This window comes from Hyaena hyaena, unplaced genomic scaffold (assembly GCF_003009895.1).
Source record: "Hyaena hyaena isolate Hyena2069 unplaced genomic scaffold, ASM300989v1 scaffold_987, whole genome shotgun sequence".
Taxonomy (NCBI): domain Eukaryota; kingdom Metazoa; phylum Chordata; class Mammalia; order Carnivora; family Hyaenidae; genus Hyaena; species Hyaena hyaena.
In genome coordinates, this window is record NW_024081617.1 from 394,559 (window position 1) to 412,250 (window position 17,692).

The 17,692-nt window shown below is 66.3% G+C and overlaps 1 protein-coding gene across 1 annotated transcript; it reads right to left on the minus strand.

Annotated features, from left to right (window-relative positions):
* Positions 1-7,087: 7,087 nt before the first annotated feature.
* BARX1 (BARX homeobox 1) lies at positions 7,088-9,979 on the minus strand. The gene is made up of 4 exons (XM_039221433.1): positions 9,754-9,979; positions 7,829-8,120; positions 7,663-7,747; positions 7,088-7,252 (listed from the first exon to the last, which is right to left on the minus strand). The coding sequence occupies exons 1-4, from the start codon at positions 9,977-9,979 to the stop codon at positions 7,088-7,090; spliced, it is 768 nt and encodes a 255-aa protein (XP_039077364.1).
* Positions 9,980-17,692: the final 7,713 nt, after the last annotated feature.

Genomic DNA, 17,692 nt, shown 5'->3' on the forward strand with positions numbered 1-17,692 from the left:
CCCCCCCCCCCCCGTTGAGTGGAGCCCTCCCAGGGCCACCGCCAGAGGCTTGCCCCCACCCTGCCCACTCGGCCCCCAGACCCTGGGAGGAGGGGCATCATGTTCTAGAGCCTGGCAGGGCAAAGGCCAACGACCTTGCCATGTGGGACGTCCACTTGCATCCTCAGCACGCGGCGGGTGGGGGCTTGGCCCAGGGTCTCCCTGCCCATATGTGGGGTCTGCGCCTTGGGCCCACAGATGTTTCCTGTGCACTCGGCCTGTCCCCGGGCACAGTCCCAGAAACAGGGGTGCAGGGGTGAGCGAGGCCGGCAACCAGAACCCCTTCCACTGATGAAGTCTCAAACGTGGGAAGTGCCGGTGACGACTGTGGGGTGGGAGAGAGAGAGGGGAGGGCCGCTTCCCTGCCGACACACACACACACACACACACACACACACACACACCCCAGACACCATACCAACACCACCTCCTACCCTCCTGCTAACTCCCAACGTCCTTTGTGAGGAAATCCCACTGGCCTGAGTGGTCAGGCACCTCAAGGAGGATATGTCTGATTATTGGTCCCCATTTAAAAATGGTTTTTAATGTTTCTTTTTAACATTTATTCATTTTTGAGAGATGGAGAGAGACAGAGCGTGAGCAAGGGAGGGGCAGAGAGAGAGAGGGAGACACAGAATCCGAAGCAGCTCCAGGCTCTGAGCTGTCAGCACAGAGCCCAGTGCGGGGCTGGAACCCACGAACTAGGATATCATGACCTCAGCCGAAGTCAGACGTCCAACCGACTGAGCCACCCAGGCGCCCCACTGGTTCCCATTTTAAAGAGTGGGAAACTGAGGCACAGAGAGACTGGGTCACAGAGCTAAGGAGTGGTGAAGTCAGGCAACCTGCCTCGGAAGCCATGCCCTTAACCACGGAGCCGCACTGCCTCCGTTGCTCACAGCTACGCCTTCACAGGAACCTGCCTGGGGCGGGGGCGGATATGGAACTGGCCTCCCTGGACGCAGAGGAAAGTCAGCCCTCTCCCCAGCTTCCGGCCCCTCACCTGTGAAAGGACCCCCATGGCCTCTGTTTCCCAGGACTTGGGGGGTACCCCCAGGCGTGTGGCCCACTTGCGAGCCCGGGGGCTGCGGGTTGATGGCGCTCCCGCACCAGGTGCTCGGGCAGCACCCTGGAGGACGCCGGGCCCCAGAGCCCACCCCTGCCCAGAGGAAACGGGGAACACCACGGAGACCCTGGCAAGGGGAGCCCTCTCCTCCTGGAGACTTCTCCGGGCATCTGCAGCGGGTGCCTGTCAGGCAGACTGGGAGGTGCGCAGCCAGGTCCGCCTGGCCGCCAATCCAGGGTCCCTGCTCGGAGGAGGATGCCAGGTGGGGGCCCTGGGGCCGTGCGGGGCTGGGGCACAGGCCCCCACACAGGCCCCAGCACACGCCCGGGACATCAGAGCGGAGAGCGGCGCCGGCCAGCAAGGCAGGGCGGTCGGAGCCGCGCAGAACCACCGGCCGAGGAAGGAGGGAGTTTGGCGCCTTTGAGAAGCTCAAACCGTGAGAAGCCTAAGGTGCTTTCCATTGTCCCCACTGCCCGCCTGGCGCCCGCAGCCGCCCTCACTGCTGTGCCCAGGCCGTCCGGCGGTCTGGGGAGAGGGGTCCGGGGAGAGCCCAGGCCCGCGACCCCTACTCCCTACCCCCGCCTCCAAGTCTCCTTTCTGCCCCTGCCCCCTCCTCCGCCTCCTGCGGGCCCCTGCGCGTCTCTCCCCCCCACCCCTGCGCAGCTCGCCGCCGCTGCGCCCACGCCGCCCGCGCGCCCCGCGTCTCCCGCCCTCGCTCAGACGCGCGCACGCCCGGAGCCCGTGTCTGCCTCGCCGGCCTCCGCGCGGCCCCGCCCCGCCCCCGCGGCCCCCGGGGCGCGCCCCGCCTCCACCTGCCCCTGCCCCGCGCCGCGCCGCCTCCTGCGCGCAGCGCCGCGAGCCTCGCTAATGCGTTTCGCATGGCGCGTCAGTCAAACGCCCTTCTAATGTCCTTAAAGCACGCAGAAAATTGCATCCTTATGAAAAAAAAAAAAAAAAAGCAAATTGCCTGGTGGAGGCGGAGCTGCCGCGGGGCTCCGGCGGCCGCGCGCCTGGCTTGCAGGGGCTGGGCGGGCGGAGGCGCCGGGGCCCACCCCTCACCCCTCACCCACACCCTTGCCCACCTCTCCACACTCTCTGGCCAAACTGCTAACTGCCTCAGGGCCTTGGCGTGCCCCCCTTCAGGTCTCAGCCGAAGAGTCCGCTCCGGGAGGAGACCCTCACTGACCGGCCGCCTAAACCCCCCCGGACGCACGGTCACCTGCTTCATTTTACATAAGACGTGGTCCCTCCCTGAAAGCAGGCCGTGGTTTGCCCGAGCCCCCACCCCTCCAGCATGCGCTACTTGGGTCGGAGGCGCGTGCCCCACGCCCAGCACAGTGCCTGGCACACAACAGGCATTTAATAAATACTCAGTGAACATGTGCACAAACTCATTCTGGGCAGGCAGAGGCTGTGGGGGGACCCCGAGGCATCCGCAGCGCCCCAAGCTGAATCTCGAGGCTGCTGGGCAAGGGGCAGTGGAGATCCGTAGAGGTGAAGTCAGAGGGAACTGCTGCTGCTAATCGCTGTGTGTCCCTGAGCAAGTTGCCTACCATCTCTGAACTTTATCTTCATCTGTAAAATGGGAGTAAGGTACATACCTTACTGGGTTGTCATTGGATCAACACAGTGGATGGGCTTGTGTCGCCGTGCTGGGAACTGCCTGCCACGCTCAGTAACTGCTTTGCTGAATGACTGAATGGTCCAAGGAAGTGCTTGAATGATATTAGAGTCCATGATGCCACCAAAGGCAGACACTGATATTTCTGCAAGCACTAAGAAAGAAAAGTTTGTGAAGACATTGACAATGCAGTCATCACCCAATGTTTTTATGTCGTCAGAATTTTTACGTTATTCTTACTCAAAGATCTCTTTGGGGCCTATTAAGACATTGATTTTTTTTTTTTCCACGGGTCACTACTGAGTTTACATAAAAAGGAAACTATCGAGGAAATCGATGGCTTGAGGTATTCGTAAAACCTCTCTGAGGTCAGAGCTGCCTCTGAATCTGTGACCTCCAAAGCCCCGTGCCACTTGGCCTCGGCCTGTCTCCCTGCACCTCCAGGAAGCTCCCCGCCCCCACCCCTGCCCCCACCCCTACGCTCTAGCAGGCTTCCTGGCTTTCTCCACTGAGGGTCAGGGCAGCTGCTGCGGGGACAGTCGCGTCCCGCAGACCCCAGGCCCCCAGTGCCTTGGACACCCTCCCCCCACTGTCATATGAACTCAGGTTTCAGGAAAGGGAACATGCTGTCTTAAACTTGATGAGACTCAGTGACAGGGCGTGAAAACTAGGAAAAGGGGACTTTTGAAGTCACAGAAGGGAGAGGCCTCCGCAGGGTCAGGCCAGGAGGTGCCCCAGGCGACCTTCCTGCAGAGGCGAGGACCTACCTTTCACTGCGCCTGGGTGTCCAGGGACCCAGAGCGCAGGGCTAGCGAGGGGCCGGCGGACTGAATGCAAAGCTCTGTCTCCGGGGCTCCCTTCCGGCCCCTCTCACTGACTGGGAGAAGCCTCCCTTAGTCCCTAAAGTGGGGCCGGGGAAGGTGGCGTTTGAGAAACGTGCTTCGGCTCCGAGCGCCCAGGCCGGCCGAGCTGCGGGGGCCCGTGGGGCACCGTGGTCCTGCTCGGCCTGGCCGCGGCTCCTAGAGGGGCCTCCTGGGTCCCCGCGATCCTCCCTGGACCCCGCGTGGAACCAGACACGTCACTTCTGAGGCCGGAGCTCGTCCCGCGTGTGGAAAGGAAGCCAGGCACGGGGGCAGCGCGGCGGTGAAGGGGCTGCCCGGCTTCTCCCCGCCCTGCGGGCCCCGGACGGTGCCGGGGCCAGCGCCCTCCCTCCTCCCCCTGCTCCCGGCGCGGCGAGGGGCGCCCTCGCTCCCCGAGGGCTCCGTGCGGCCCCGCGCGCCGTTCCTCCCTCTCACCTCGGCTCCCAGCAGTGGCCTCCGGAGAACTCCGAGCTGGGAAAGGTGACGCCCGAGCGAACTTTGTCTTACAAAGCGGCGCGGGGGGGTGGGGGCTCCCGGCTGCACCTGTCACTTCCCGGGCGGTCCCGGCTCCGGGCAGGACCGGGAGCCCGGCTGCGGCCTCGGGCCGCCTCCAAGGGACCACCCTATCCCCAAGCGCCCCTGGGCGCCGCCAGCGAGGCGCCCGCTGGCACGGGCCGGAACGACGAGGGTCAGGGTCAGGGCCACGCTCCCGCACCCCCCGCTCGCCGACCCTCCCCGGAAGCCTCCCTACCGCCCCGCCCCGCCCTCCGACCCCCTCCCCCGCCCTAGAAGCGCCGGGCGCAAGTTTGGTAGTTAATCCGGAGACGCTCAGCCCGAGGGCAGCCTCAACCTTTCGGGTCGCGAGGGTCCGGGACGCGGCCGCCACCCCACCCCACCCCAGGGCACGGCTCTCGCGAGACGCCGGAGCGCGCTCCAGCCCGCGGCCGCCGGCCCAGGGCGCCCCAGGCGTGGCCGCGACCTAGTCTCCAGTACAGTCCCGGGGGTGTGTTTCCCAGGACCTTGGGGTGGAGACCAGATCGGTGCGGCCGCGAGCCGCGAGGGGTCGAGGCGGCCGTCCCTCCCCGCCTCCCCGCCTGCTCGCAGGGGCACGCGCTGCCGGGCGGGGAGGGGCCTCCGCGCCGGTGGCACCGCGTCACCTCCGTGAGGGGTGGGGGGTGCGGCCTTTCCCCTGGAGTCGCGGCTTCGTGGGCCCTGGGCTGCGCGCCAAGTCTGGGGCGCCGTGGGCACGTCGTGGCTGCGGCGCCTTCTCTTCTCCGGGAGTTCCCGGGCCAGGAACAGGCCTCGAGGGCTCGGCCTGCTGCGGCACCCCCGTCCCTGCCCCCCACCCGGGGCACAGCGGCACAGGCAGTGACAGGAACCCTCCCACCCCAGCCCGCACTGGGGGCCCAGCTCCCCCTCCGACCGGCTAGTGACCCCTCGACAGCAGTGACCCAACAGGCTCCCCATCTGACCTGGAGGGGCTGTCGTCGCTGCGCTAAGGGCCCCCGTGCTCTGGTGTCCGACTCGGCCGCCGCTTCCCGCCCCAAGCCCTCTCCCCCACAGCCTCAGCCTGCAGTCCGGGGAGGGGGCCACCTTGGGGAAACGCCGCCAAACCCCTGGGCAGTCTGCCCTGGGTCGCATTCCTCAGAACGAGTCCAACCTAGGGCCCCAGGACCGACTTCATGGAGTGGGTCAGAACCTCTCCTTCTCTTCTCTTGGACCCTCCTTCCTTCTACATCTCCCGCTGCTGAACAGGGGCTGTAACTGGAATTTGCGCCCAGGGCGCACAGGAGACAAAACCTGTGAGACCTTCCCTCCCTCCCATTTGGAGTGGAAAGAAACTGAGCAGCGCGCGTGGCTCGGTCGGCCGCGCCGGGTTCAGGGAGGTTCCCGCCCACCGCCACGGAGAGCCAACCTGGGGGTGACCATCAGGGCCAGAGGGGTGGGCGCGCAGCGGTCCGCCGGGTGTCTGGTGCCGCAGGGGACGCTGGGGAGCGAGTAGGATGGAAGCTGTTTGCAAGATTGAGCCTTCGAGCACCAGCTGGTTTCCTTGCGCCCGGCGGTGCTCGGTGCTCCGTGCAGGGTGCTCGGTGCACGGTCCTCAGAAAGAACCCCGCCCTTACTGCTCCCAGCCTTCACCGGTCGCCCGCGATGCGCAGGGCCCAGACACCCAGGCGCGGGGTTCATAAGGAACGATTAAGCCGCAGTGTGAAAGGCAGCCGTCGCCACCACAGGTGGAGGCCAGACTCGTGCTCACGTTCGAGAGACGCAAAACCTGCACCGGGATAGGATGTTCCTCTGTCCCCGGTAGTTGCACCTGGAGGGCCTGGTTAGACCCTGGTCCCACCTGGAATTCTGCCAGCCCACAATGCAGTGTCTCCCTGGGCTTTAGCCGGCAAAGCGGACATCCGCCGGCCGTCCCCGAACTCGGGTCGTCGTCCCGGCGGGAGGTGCGAGGCGGAGCCCAGGCGCCCAGCCCATCCTAGAGGGAGAGCGGTTCGCCGAGCCTTCAGGGCGGAGGAGAGGCGCCCGCGGGCACGCGCCACCGAGCCCCAGCCCCGGGAAGGGCGCCCTGCGCGGACTGGGGAGGCCCCCAGGACCGGGTCAGGTGCCCTTGCTGCCCGGAGCAGGACCTGGGCTAGGCGCCCGCTGGGCGGGAGACGGGGCCGCGCTGGTGGCGCCTCTGTGGGCCTCGGGCCCCAGCGCGCGTCGACGGCCTCGCAGGCGGTTCTTGAACCGACTACGGAAGGCGGCTCCGCGGCGGCCTGGGGCTCCCGCCCAGCGCGGCTGCTGCTGCCCGCGCCCCGGGCGGGAAGGAAGGGGAGGAAGGGCGCCCCGGCCCCTCACACCGCGCGGAAGCGGCTCCGGGGACCCGCGGCACCAGGGCCGCCTGCCGCGCCCCGTCTGAGGCCGGTCACGGTTCGCTTCCACGGAGCCCGGAGAAAGGGCTTCAGGAGCCACTGCGGGGGCCCCTCTTGCTTCGCCGCGACACCCCCCCCAGCCCCGCGGACTCAGAGACCCCTTCATCAAGCCCCACTGTGTCATAAAATATTTTATTGGAAAAAAATCACTGTCTTCGCAAGAGAGGGGTAGGAGCCCCCGCGACGTCGGGGACCCGGCCTCAGGGCAGAGCCGCCGGGCGTCCGCGCGCCTTGCCGGGCTGGGGGGGCCCGCCCGAGCCGCTGGGCCCCCGACGGCGGGAGCGGGAGTGTGCCGGGGCGTCCGGACGCGGGGGCCGCCCGAGGCGGGGTGGGGGGGGTGCGGGAGAGGAGCGGGGCGTGCGTGCGCGGGGCTCCGGGCCCGGCCAGGGAACGCGCAGGGGCTGCGCTGGGCTGCAGGGTCTGTGTCCTTTCTTTCTTGGCCCCTAACTGTCCGCCTTCAAGGTAACAATGACGCGTTTAGAAAGCAAACGGCAAGGCCGCAGAAGGGCCTGCTCACGACTTCCAGCCCCCGGAGGGGGTCCTCGATAGCGCGGGGGTCCTGGGTCGGCGCTTTGAGCGCTCAGTCCTCGCGGCCCCTGTCGATGGTCTCGCCTGGCGCCTCCGCTGGCCTCTCTGCCTCCTTCGCGCGCTCCTGCTCCGTGAGCTGCTCGCTCGTGGGAATGGAGTTCTTCTTGGGCCGCCCCTTGGGCTTGGTGGGAGACTCCAGGCCGCCGCCCTGCAGCACCTGCGCGAGGAAGGCCCGACGCGGCGGTGAGCTGGGACCACGCGGCGGGACCCCGCGCCCTGTGCCCAGGCAGGGCCTGCTGGGCACCGCGAGGCCCTCTGAGGCCGCGCCTGGCCTCGAGGAAATGGCGGCCATTTGAGCACTGCTGGGGAAAGGCAGTCGAAGGGTCGGGCCTAGGGTTCAAGGCTGCCAGAGAGCTTGGGGGTGCAGCGCGGCATGAAGGAACGCGGGCTGTGCTAGGGCACCCAGGGGTGCGGAGAGAGAAGAGAGGGTCCCTGCAGGCACCAGACACGGAGGGAATCGGAAGGGCTGGGGCGAAGTCTCTGCGGTGGGGGTCGAGGGGGGAGTGGCTCCTGGAAGGCACAGGAGCCTGGCGCCAACCAGGGGCAAAAAGACACGGGCACACTCACTATTTTCTTCCACTTCATCCTCCGATTCTGGTACCACGTCTTCACCTGCAACTGGCTCAGGCCCAGGGATTCAGCGAGATCTATTCTGGAAAGAGCAGGGTGCACCCTCAGCTGGGCAAGCAGACCCCTCCCACCACCCACGGGGCTCAGCCGGGACCCAGGCTACCTGTCGGGCGTGGAGAGGTACTTCTGCTTCTCGAAGCGTTTCTCTAGGCCCATCAGCTGCAGCTCAGTGAACACCGTACGGCTCCGACGCCCCTTCTTGGCCTTGGCGCCCGGCTCCCCAGTGCCCTGCGTCTCCAGCTTCCCACGGAGCTGCAGCTCCAGCGGCAGGTGCGGAGCGCCAGGGGCGCCGGGCAGGCCAGGCCCTGCTGCCAGTAACGCGGAGCCCAGCCCAGAGCAGCCGAGCGGCGCCAGGGGGAACTTAAACACCGCTGCCGGCTCGGCCTTCAACACGGCTGCAGGGGGAGAGAGTGGGGAGCGAGTGGGGAGCGGGTGAGCTTGGGCCCTGCTCCTCCTCCAGGAGGTCCCTGGCACTGTTCGCTAGGCCGGCGCTCCCCAGCACAAACCCTTCCTGCCTGGCCACAAAGTGCGAGATTTGTGCGGCACGCCTAGGGTGACCCTTTCAAAGCCAGTCACTGGAGTCTAGGAGTGGGACCTCCCGCAGCCGGGCCTTTGCCTGGTGTTCCCAAGGCCCCAGTCGCCTCCAGGATTCTGGGATTCTCACTGAACAAGGTTTGGGCTCCAAGAAGCACAGAGGGTGTCATTCACAGAAAAGGAAAGCAAGAAGGAATGGCAGCGAGCTGGGAATGTGAGCGTTTGCCCCAACCGAGTCTGCATCGCTGCGGCGGAAACAAGACGTTTGTTAACGAGCGAGCGCATCTAGTGTCCTGGGCCGGGCACAAGAGCCACGCGGCGGGCAGGCGGCCGGTCTCCAGCGGGGGTGGGGTTGGGCGCTTCCCAGAAACTCCAAGCACCCCGCGAGTCAGGAAAGTATCTTTCCTGTTTGCTCTGTTTAGACTCTTCCCGCGAAGACGGTTCCATTTTTCATTAGTCCTGTGATTTTTTTTTTTTTTTTTTGCCCGCTTCAAACGAAATGTTAACAATTGTGCAAAGAGCAGCGGAGAGGCAACCTCAGAGCTGGACTTAAAACGAACGAGCAGGCCCTGCGGCCCTCTGGGCTGGCAGAGTGGTGGCTGGAGGGTCATGGGTGCAGGGCAAGGCCGCCTGCGGGAGGGGGTCCTGCTAGGACGATGCGCCTCCCTCCCGGGCCGGGCATCTCACTGCGGCAGAGGCGCGCCCTACTGCTGCCTGCGAGGGCTGAGCAAGGTGGGAGCGTATGTGAGGAGGGGAGAAACGACCCTCGGGAGGAGGTGGGAGAGGAAGGGCAGACAGACCCCTCAGAGAGAAGCCGCCCAGCGAGCAGTGGGGGAGAAGAGGCGGGGAAAGGCCAGAAGAAGAAGGGGGGCCTTGGAGAGAGGCCGGCAGGGAAAGGCTGCAATAGGCAGGGAAGGAAGAGAACAGAAAAGGCCGGAGCAGGCAGCTACAGATCCAAGGAGGCCCAGCCGACCTGGGGGGAGGGCCAGGCGGGCAGCGGCTCACAGCCAGGCCTCCTGTCCCCAGGCAGGGCCCAGGGGCGTCGGCGCTGCAGCAGAGGCCGCTGGGATCCCACCTGAGACCCCGGAACCAGCGTCATCCCCCAGCACAGCCCTCGGGGGCACGGGCTTCTTCCCCAGAGGTCTGGCGTCCCCGCCACCGTGGGCAGCCGCGGCCACTCCCGACCGGCCCTTTGCCGCTTAGGCCCCGGAGCCCGAAGCCTGAGGTCGCTCTGACCCGCAGTCTGACGTTAGCAGTCGGATGCTGCGCCCGGCGCCCGGGATGCGCGCTCGGGGCCACGGCGGGAGGCCGCAGGTCGGCGGCGACGCTGGGAGCGGACGCCCTCCCCGCCGGTCCGGCCCGCGAGCACCAGGCCCGGTCTGCGCGCGGCCCGGCGCCTGCCCCTCGCTGCCCCGCCGGAGCGCGCCCGGGGCCTGCGCGCCCGGAGCCGCGACCCCGACGCGCCCGCCGCCCGCCGCCCGGCCCCGCACGTACCCAGGTGGCTGTGGAAGGGCCGCGCCGCCAGCAGCGCCTGCACGCCGAACTTGAGCAGCTCGCCCGCGGCGGCGGCGGCGGCGGCGGCGGGCGCGGCGCCCTTGGGCCCCGGCGGCTCGGTGAGGATCTCCTCGATCATGAAGCTGCGGTAGCGGTGCGGCGGGTGGTCGGCGCAGCCCTCGGGCGGCCCGAAGCGCGCGGCGCCGGGCTCCCCAGGCCGCTGCATCGCGGCGCCCGCGACTCGGTGGCGGTGGCGGCTGGGCGCGCGGCCCCGCGCGGGGCTCTAAGCCCGCCCGCAGCTCGGGGCGGTGCGCGGGCGCCGGCTCATGCCCCCTCCCCCGCCGGCTAGCCGGGCGGAGGCGCAGGGCGCGGGCGGGGCGCGCGGGGCTCGGCCGGTCGGACCCGGGACTGCGCCCCCGCCCCGCGCCGCCGCGCCTCTTGCCCGGCCGGCCCCGCGTCACCGCCCCGCCCCGCCCCGCCCGGCCGCCCCGCCCCGCGCCCCCGCCCCCGCCCCCACCCCACCCCCGGGGCGAGCCCCAGGGAGGCCGGAGAGGGGAGGGAGGCGGGAGGGAGGGGGCCGCTGCGGGGGCGGGCCGGCGAGACCGAGGGGACCGCGCGGAGCGCACGCCCGGGAAGGAGAGAGGCGGAGAGCTCGGAGACCGGACCCCTGGCGATGGGAGCGGAGGGCCCGAGACCGAGGTGAGGGGCCGCGCCGCGCAGCGAGGCCACGCGGGACGCGAGGCGGTGACGCGGGCGCCCGGACGCCGCGGCGTGCGCGGAGACAGGCCGGCGGGCCGCGACGTGCCGCGGGGCACAGAGGCGCGCAGCGCTGGGCAGGCGGCGGCCCGGCCGGGGGTAGGCAGCCCTGGGGAGGTCGGGGGAGGAGAGGCAGCGGCCGCGGAGCTCGCTGGGAAGGGGGTAGCTGTGCACAAGCCTCCGGGCCGGGCCGGCGCAGCGCGGGCCTCGGAGCAGCCGTCGCACCTGTGCACTCCCGCCTCAGTTTACCAGGCGTGGCCTCCTGTGTCCCGGGCTGGCTGCCCTGAGAGGCTCTCCGGCCGGGATTTGCTTATATTGCCAAGTGATGGGTGGACACATCCTCCTTGGCGACCCGGCCGGCTGTGGGGCGGGTTCTGCCCCCCCCCCCCCGGAGGAGATGGAGGCCGCGAAGGAAGGGCTGCAGCTTCACCCCTTACCCGCACAGGACCCTGGCACAGGGCTGAGCTGGCTGAGGGGCCTCGGGGTGCGCTGAGCGTCTGGCGACAAACTGGCATCACCCTCCTGGTCTCTGAGCCTGAGTCTCCTCAGGGATTGAGGGAGGCCCGGCCTTCCCTGGCTCCTTCTCTTCCTCACTGCAGGAGAAGCCAAAGCCGCGGGTGAACAGTCCCCCTCCTCGCCCCCCAAGTCTCTGCCGAGTTTCTCCATCTGTGGCTCCGCAGCTCCAAACAAGCCACTGCCCCATCTGGGCCTCAGCCTCCCGACCTGTCCCGAGCAGACGCGGACTCCTGGCTCCAGGGAGACCACGACGGCCCAGTAGGGGGTCCTGCACCCATGTGTCCCACAGGCCTGTTGGGGGGGAGTTCACCGTCTGGACGAGGAGGTGTCAGTGGGGGCGGATCGGAGTCTCTGGGAGGCTGAGGGGAGTCCCTCAGCTGAGGTCCTGGACCACTTCTCCCCCTATGTGAGCTCTGCCCGGGCCTCAGTGTTTGCTTCTGGGAAATGGGCCCTGCCCTCCGCCAGCTGATGCAGGCTGTCTAGCCCCCCACGCTGGCAGCGACACCTTGAGGGCAGCCCCACGCCCTGGCACCGTCCTAGCCTCTTCGGGAACTAGGAGATGCCGAGACTCTTTGTCCATAGGGACAAAGACAACGTCTTGCAGAGGCTCTGGGATCCCAGCTGCCTCCCCCTGCAGTGGTCGGGTGACTTTGGCCGGGAGCTGCCCCTTCCTGGACACAACAGCCAGCATCAGGTCTGAAAGGGGGCCTCCAGGTGCTCCACTTGTGGGTGGTCTTGTGAGTCACGTGGTTGTTGTTCAGAAGGGGACAGTGTGGGACCCACTGAGAGTGACGGTGTCCGGCGCTGAGCTGGCCGCCCTCCCGGTGAGACGAGGCATGGTGGCGGGTGGGGCCGCGCTGCCCGCAGTCCCGGGGAGAAGCCGGGCTCCTGGAGGCCTGGGCTGCCCCGCCGGACCGCGCTGGCCCCGGGGCCACGGAGGAGCAGGGCTCTGCGCTGTTGCTTCCGGGACGTGTCAGCAGCACAAATCAGAGTCACACCCGTTTCCCCTCACCGCCCCCCCCCCCAGTAGGGCCCACCAGCCTCCACCCACCCCCACTCCCTCTCCCCTCCCCCTCCTCCCAGGGTCTCTCCAAGGGCATAGCCTGGGGGTATTTCCTTTGGAGGGTTAGGCCCAGCCACCCCCACTCTATCTCTTCACCCCTTTTTGGACCCCTGATGGAGCCGCTCAGCTCTGAACCACCTCTTCCCCCTGCAGTTGCTGTTCCGGGAGGTATCACCAAACCCACCCGGCCCCCAGTTAGCCTCCAGGGTCAGGCTTGAGGAAGGAAGTCATTGTCGGGGTGAGACCTCACCTCTAGGTCTGGGGGAGTCAGAACACGGCGCAGCCCAGCCCACACCTCGTTTCGCAGGTGCTGAGGCCCAGGGGTGCTGAGGCCCAGGGTGCCCCCCCAGCCCTTTGGACGCCCGCCAGGGCTCTTTCCCCGCGGCCGGCGAGGTCTGCGGCGCCCGAATGAGGCCCCGGGCCCTTTGGAGAACGCCCTCCGGGGGGCCAGCCGGAGGCCGTGGTCGGGCCGAGGCCCGAGGGCAGCCGGCCTGCCCGGCACCCGCGCGGGTCTCCCATCCCAGGCGGGACGGCCTTCGACCTCCCGCGCCCGACGAGGCCGCCCCGCCGACAAACCCCTCTCGGGCGAAACGGTGCGCACGAGCGGCTGCAGGGCCTCGTCCGCCCGGGAACCGCCGCGTCACTGGCCGGCAAGGGGCTCACGGCGGGTCCCTCCTCTGCGTCCTCGAGGAGCGGAGCCCCGAGGCGGAGGAGCCTCCGAGCCCGCAGGCCCTGCCTCCGGGGCGCAGCAGCGCAGCCCGCGCCTGGACCCGGCTGGGGCCTCCCGCCGCCGCCGCCGCGAAAATCCCGGAAACCGTCCGCGCTCGGCGGGCGCAGTGGAAAAGGTGACCTCAGCGCCCGAGGCCGGCCGCCCCCTCCCAGCGGCGCGCGGCGAGGGGCTTCGGCGGCTGGGGGGGTCCCGGCGCCGCCCCCCCTGCGCTGCCCCTCCGGACCCCACGGCCGGCCTGGAAGGGAGACGCGGGGAAGGGGCAGCTCCCTCCCTCCCCAGCACGGCAGCCGGACGAGCAGGTCCCAGACTCACCCCCTCCCCCAGCCTCCCCCTCCCCCCCGCGTCCCGGGGGAGCCTCTGGCGGGGGGTCCCGAGCCCCGGCGCGGACGGGAAGCGGAGTCGGCCGCGCGCGGGCCTGGGCGAGGCCGGCGGCGCCGCTCCTGCACGGGCTGCAGAGCCCCGGGCCGCCCCCCCCCCCCCTGCCCCGACCCCGGCCCGTTTCTCTGCGTCTCTTCCCCCCTGGCCGTGGGTTTGGATCTTACGCCGTAAAACGGAGTCAGGGCGGGAACGAAGTGTCTGCGGCTTCCAGACCCGTCCGCTCACCTCCGAGGGCGACCGCCCGGCAGCGCCTGCGGGGACCCCCACGCGCCCGCCCCGAGCCCCGCAGGCCGCACGCAGGTGCCCCCCTCTTCCCGGGAAGCCCGCAGCTCGGCCGGGCAGGCGGGGGCGCCGCACCCGCACCCGCACCCGCGGGACCTCAGGTGCGCAGCGTCCCGGTGCGCGGGTTCGAGACTGGCGACCCCCGTCCTGCCTTCAAAGCGGAAAACCGCGGGGTCCTCACGCTCGAAGGTCACACGTCTCAGGGACCGCCGAGTGTGACTTTCTCGTTGGAGACGCCTTCCTTTACGAAAGTTTCGATGTCGAGTGTAGACTTTTCGTTTTGGATCCTTTCAAACCCCTGTGAGCTCCGGGCTCAAGTCGGGTTTCCGGGCAGCGCCTTAAGACACGTCCCTCCCTCTTCCCTTCAAATGATTCCTTTTCGGGTATTTTACAGACTGGCTCCTTTGGAAGGCGTCACTTTATTTTTGTTTTGTAGTTATTTTTCTTAAACGTGTGGTTTTCTTTAGACGTGTGAATTTTGGAAGATAAATCTGTACGCAGGTAATAAGTGGCTCGAGGCAGCGGAGACCCAGAGGCCCCTGGGCTGTTCCCCGCGCACCCCTCGCCTGGCCCCGGCGGCGCTTGCACGGACCTTGGATCCCCGTCCACACCCAGGGCCCAGGAGCCTGGCCGCCGGCGCCTCGGTTTTGTGGGGACACGCAGCGAGCGCCGAGAGCGGCTACGCACCGTGGTGAGGACGGGGTGGGTGTCCTGGAGACGCGCCCGCACTCTGGGCGCTGTGACTGGGGACACGAGGCCAGGCCCGGAGACCGGTCACACCCCTGCCTGGACACGCATCCTGACGGCGTTCGATTGGAGCCGCTGGCCTCGGGGAGAGCGAGAGTCCGAGCAGGACGCCTCCAGGGCCATCTCCGCAGTCACAGCAGGTTCCAGGTCCCCCACTGGCCCCGGCAGTTGGCCTCCAAGGCGGCAGAAGAGAGAGGCCCCACGGCGGAGGCCCGGTCTCCAGTGGGGAGCCACCCCCGCCCAGGCGCGCCTGGAAACGCCTCCTGCTTTCCTTTCTTCTGTTTCCCTTTCCCATCCTTGGCGCTCCTGTTTCTCTTCCCTCCCCGCATCCACTCACCCCTTTCTTTCTTCTTTTACGTTTTGGGTCTTCCTTCCCCCCTGGGCCACCTTCCGCTATGGCTCCTCCCGCCCTCTGCTCCCTTCTTGCTTTCTCCCCTGTGTCTTTTAGTCAAAAGGAGGGCCAAGCCTCAGTCTTCCTAATAATAAACGGGGGTTCGTCGCACTCACCGGTGGCCCCCAGGTGCCAGATGCAGAACCCTTCGAGGGGCCCTCAGCCTGTGTACCTGGGCCAGGGTCTCCTGTCCAGCCAGCCAGCAGGGTAGCCTGGAGGCCAGGCTGAGAGCAAGCCACCGTCTGGCCCTGCCCCCTCCCCGCAGGCAGGTTGGGAGGGACGCACCACCCGTCTGGGTCGTGTCAACCAGCAGGTGGGCGGCCAGGTCACATCATCCCTGTTCAAGTAGGGACTCACACGTGTATCTCTCCTCTACCTCCGTCCCTTCTCCTGGGACTGGGGATGTGGGTGGGGCTGCAGGGGACGGAGAAGCCACAGCTGTCTCACCCCTCAGACACCAAGACAATACAGTCTCTGGTCCCCAGACTCCCCTCCCTCCCGCTGGTCTGAGTGAGGATGGGGTCTGGACTCTAGTGCCATCGCCATGCGCCGGGCTGTCCTGCTCTCTGCCCGCCCCCACCTGACACGTGCCTCCTGCAGCATCTTGTACCTGTCCCTGGGTGCTAAGGAGGGGCTCCGAGGCCCAACTTGCAAATGTCCAAATGCCGGCCAGAGCACCAGGGACCCCGCAGTGAGCTCAGGTCCGTTCCTGCGCCTGCCCTTGAGCAAGCCCACTCCCTGTCCATGCCTCCGTTTCCCCAAATGAGGGGTGAACTGGGTGAATCCTCCTCCTTGCCAATTTTAATAGCCTAGATCGGGGCCCCAAACTTTCTCTGTCAAGGGCCAAATATGTCAATATTTTAGACTTTGCGTCCACACAGTCTCAGTCTGTCGTGGTAACCCCTCTGGCCATCAGTGAGAAAGGAGCTAGAGAGAATGCATCCGGGTGTGTGCCGACCACACTTGGATGTATGCACACCGACACTTGAATTTCATTTAATTTTTACATGTGGCAAAATATTATTCTTATTTTTATCTGTTCTGACCATTTAAAAATGTCGCAGCCACCATGAGTGTGAGGGCCATGCACGGCCAGCCAGTCTGTTTTCTGGTCTACCATTTATAGTCTATTTCTGATTCTTATGCATAAACATATGTACTTCCACATCAGATGTGTTGTCTAATTAAAAAAAAATTTTTTTAGTGTTTTCCCGACAAAAGCATCCATTAGTTTTGCAGCATTGGGGCCTTGGACACATAATTTATGTAGTTCATTCCCTATGACCATGTTTGACTTCTCAACGATTTAAAATCTTCTCAATGCTCATAGTGTACTATACATGCATGGTTTACAGTTGTCAGCTCAGTGAATAGATGGGCTCTCACAATAGTCTTTTAGGGATTGTTTACCACCACCCCCTCTTTCCAGTGCCTTGTGCACTCCTGGTGACAGGGAACTCACTCCCTTCAGTGGCAGCACTAAGAGACTCCTAGGGCTGAGTCCTCTGGAGAGCCCTGGCTACTGAGAGCCCAGTGACGTGCCTGCTGGCCCCGGAAAGCCCAAGGCCACCATGGGTATGAGTGCTCCACCCAGGGCCCATCCTTTCCCATCTCTGCTCAATTCCATCTAAATCCTCTCCAGCTGTTGAAATGTGGATGGACAAGGGGGCCACATCCTTGATTTTCTGGAAGTTTCCCAAGCCCTGAGACTTTGCAGGCCTTTGCAGCTGCCAAGTAACAAATATTGCAAGGAACATGCAAGGGGAAAGAATATGACAGAAAAATAGCTATTATAAATGTGTTACTTGCTAGAAGTATTTCCAGGAATCTCGTTCATGCGGAGACCTCACTGCTCCCCCATCTACATCTTCAATGGCGCTCGCGCCCTCTGCTGGTAAGATTGAGTCATAACCAGGTTCCCCAGAACGGTCTTTCCTCATCGAAAGGAAAAAACAAGCCAGAACTTTCTCTCCACTTTACGTAGCATGTTGGATGCTAAGGAGGCCAAGGAAAAGGCATTTTTATCTGTCTTCAAGGAACACAGTTTAGCCACGGAGAGAGGTAGAGACGTGCTCACAACTGATAGCAAGGCGAAGCTGTGGACACGGAGGCGGGGCGGGGGGGACGGGTGGGGAGAGGTGGACAGCTTTCCAGAGCAGGTGACATGCTGTCGCACCAAGCCAGAGGTGAGGAGCTTCCAGACGCGGACGCAACGAGCTCATGGCTTCTGGGGGGTGTTAATGTTCCGATCTGGCGGTGTGTCAGTTTTCAGTGTTTGGATCCTTTGGATACGGCCAGGCTTCGAGACCTAGCGGGCTGGAGCTCCATGCCCCACACTCTCTCCTCATGTCCGGGGATGTTGTCCGGGCCCTGCTGCTGAGAAGCGGCACCTCTCCGTCCTGTTGCGGGCTCCAGTGTGCGCTCCCCAAGTGGAATCGCCCTGGGAACGGTTTGAGGAGCACATCCTGGGAACCCCGACCTTACACTATCTCATTTAATCCCTCTCTGGGACAAGGGCCACTGAGCCAGTAGCTCCCACTGCCAAACGCCACCCGCGGCCAGGTGTCCAGAAGCACACGGACTCCTCATCCTGCACCTCCCCAGGCAGCCGCTCCTGCTCCCACACGGGGGCTGGATGGGGAAGACCCGCCCAGCAGCCGTAGGTGCACGCAGGCCTCGCTGCTGCTGACGGGGAGCAGCCCTGGGGGCAGGCCCCACTCAGGGTTCTGGGCCCCTGTGCTGGCCCCGGCCCAGGCCTATCCTGGCTGTCTAGGACAGCAGATGCTGTTGAGGACAGGGGATGACCAAGCGTGGAGGCTTGGGAAGAACTGTGTGCTCTGGGAACCCCAGGCGGGGTCAGGGGAGGAGGCAGCTGACTTGGTGTGGGGTGTGATGGGCAGGAGCAAGGCGCACGTTTGCTGGGGCTGGAAAGCCGTCTGGAATATAAGCTTCGGCAGGGGTGTCACTTACTTTGAGACTGAAAGGCTTGTTCCAGAAACACGGTGATTCCCAAATAGGTTTGCATTCAGGGGTCCACACAGCAGCGTCCTCAGTCAGTGACTTACAGTTGTAGGCC

What these genes read in the sequence shown, in the direction of transcription:
- BARX1 (XM_039221433.1), bottom strand. Translation starts at nt 9,979, where the DNA reads ATGCAGCGGCCTGGGGAGCCCGGCGCCGCGCGCTTCGGGCCGCCCGAG. An exon ending in GCCCTTCCACAGCCACCTGG is followed by an intron (nt 8,121 to 9,753) that starts GTACGTGCGGGG and finishes CTCCCCCTGCAG; the next exon opens with CCGTGTTGAAGGCCGAGCCG. An exon ending in GGATGAAGTGGAAGAAAATA is followed by an intron (nt 7,253 to 7,662) that starts GTGAGTGTGCCC and finishes TTCCTCGCGCAG; the next exon opens with GTGCTGCAGGGCGGCGGCCT.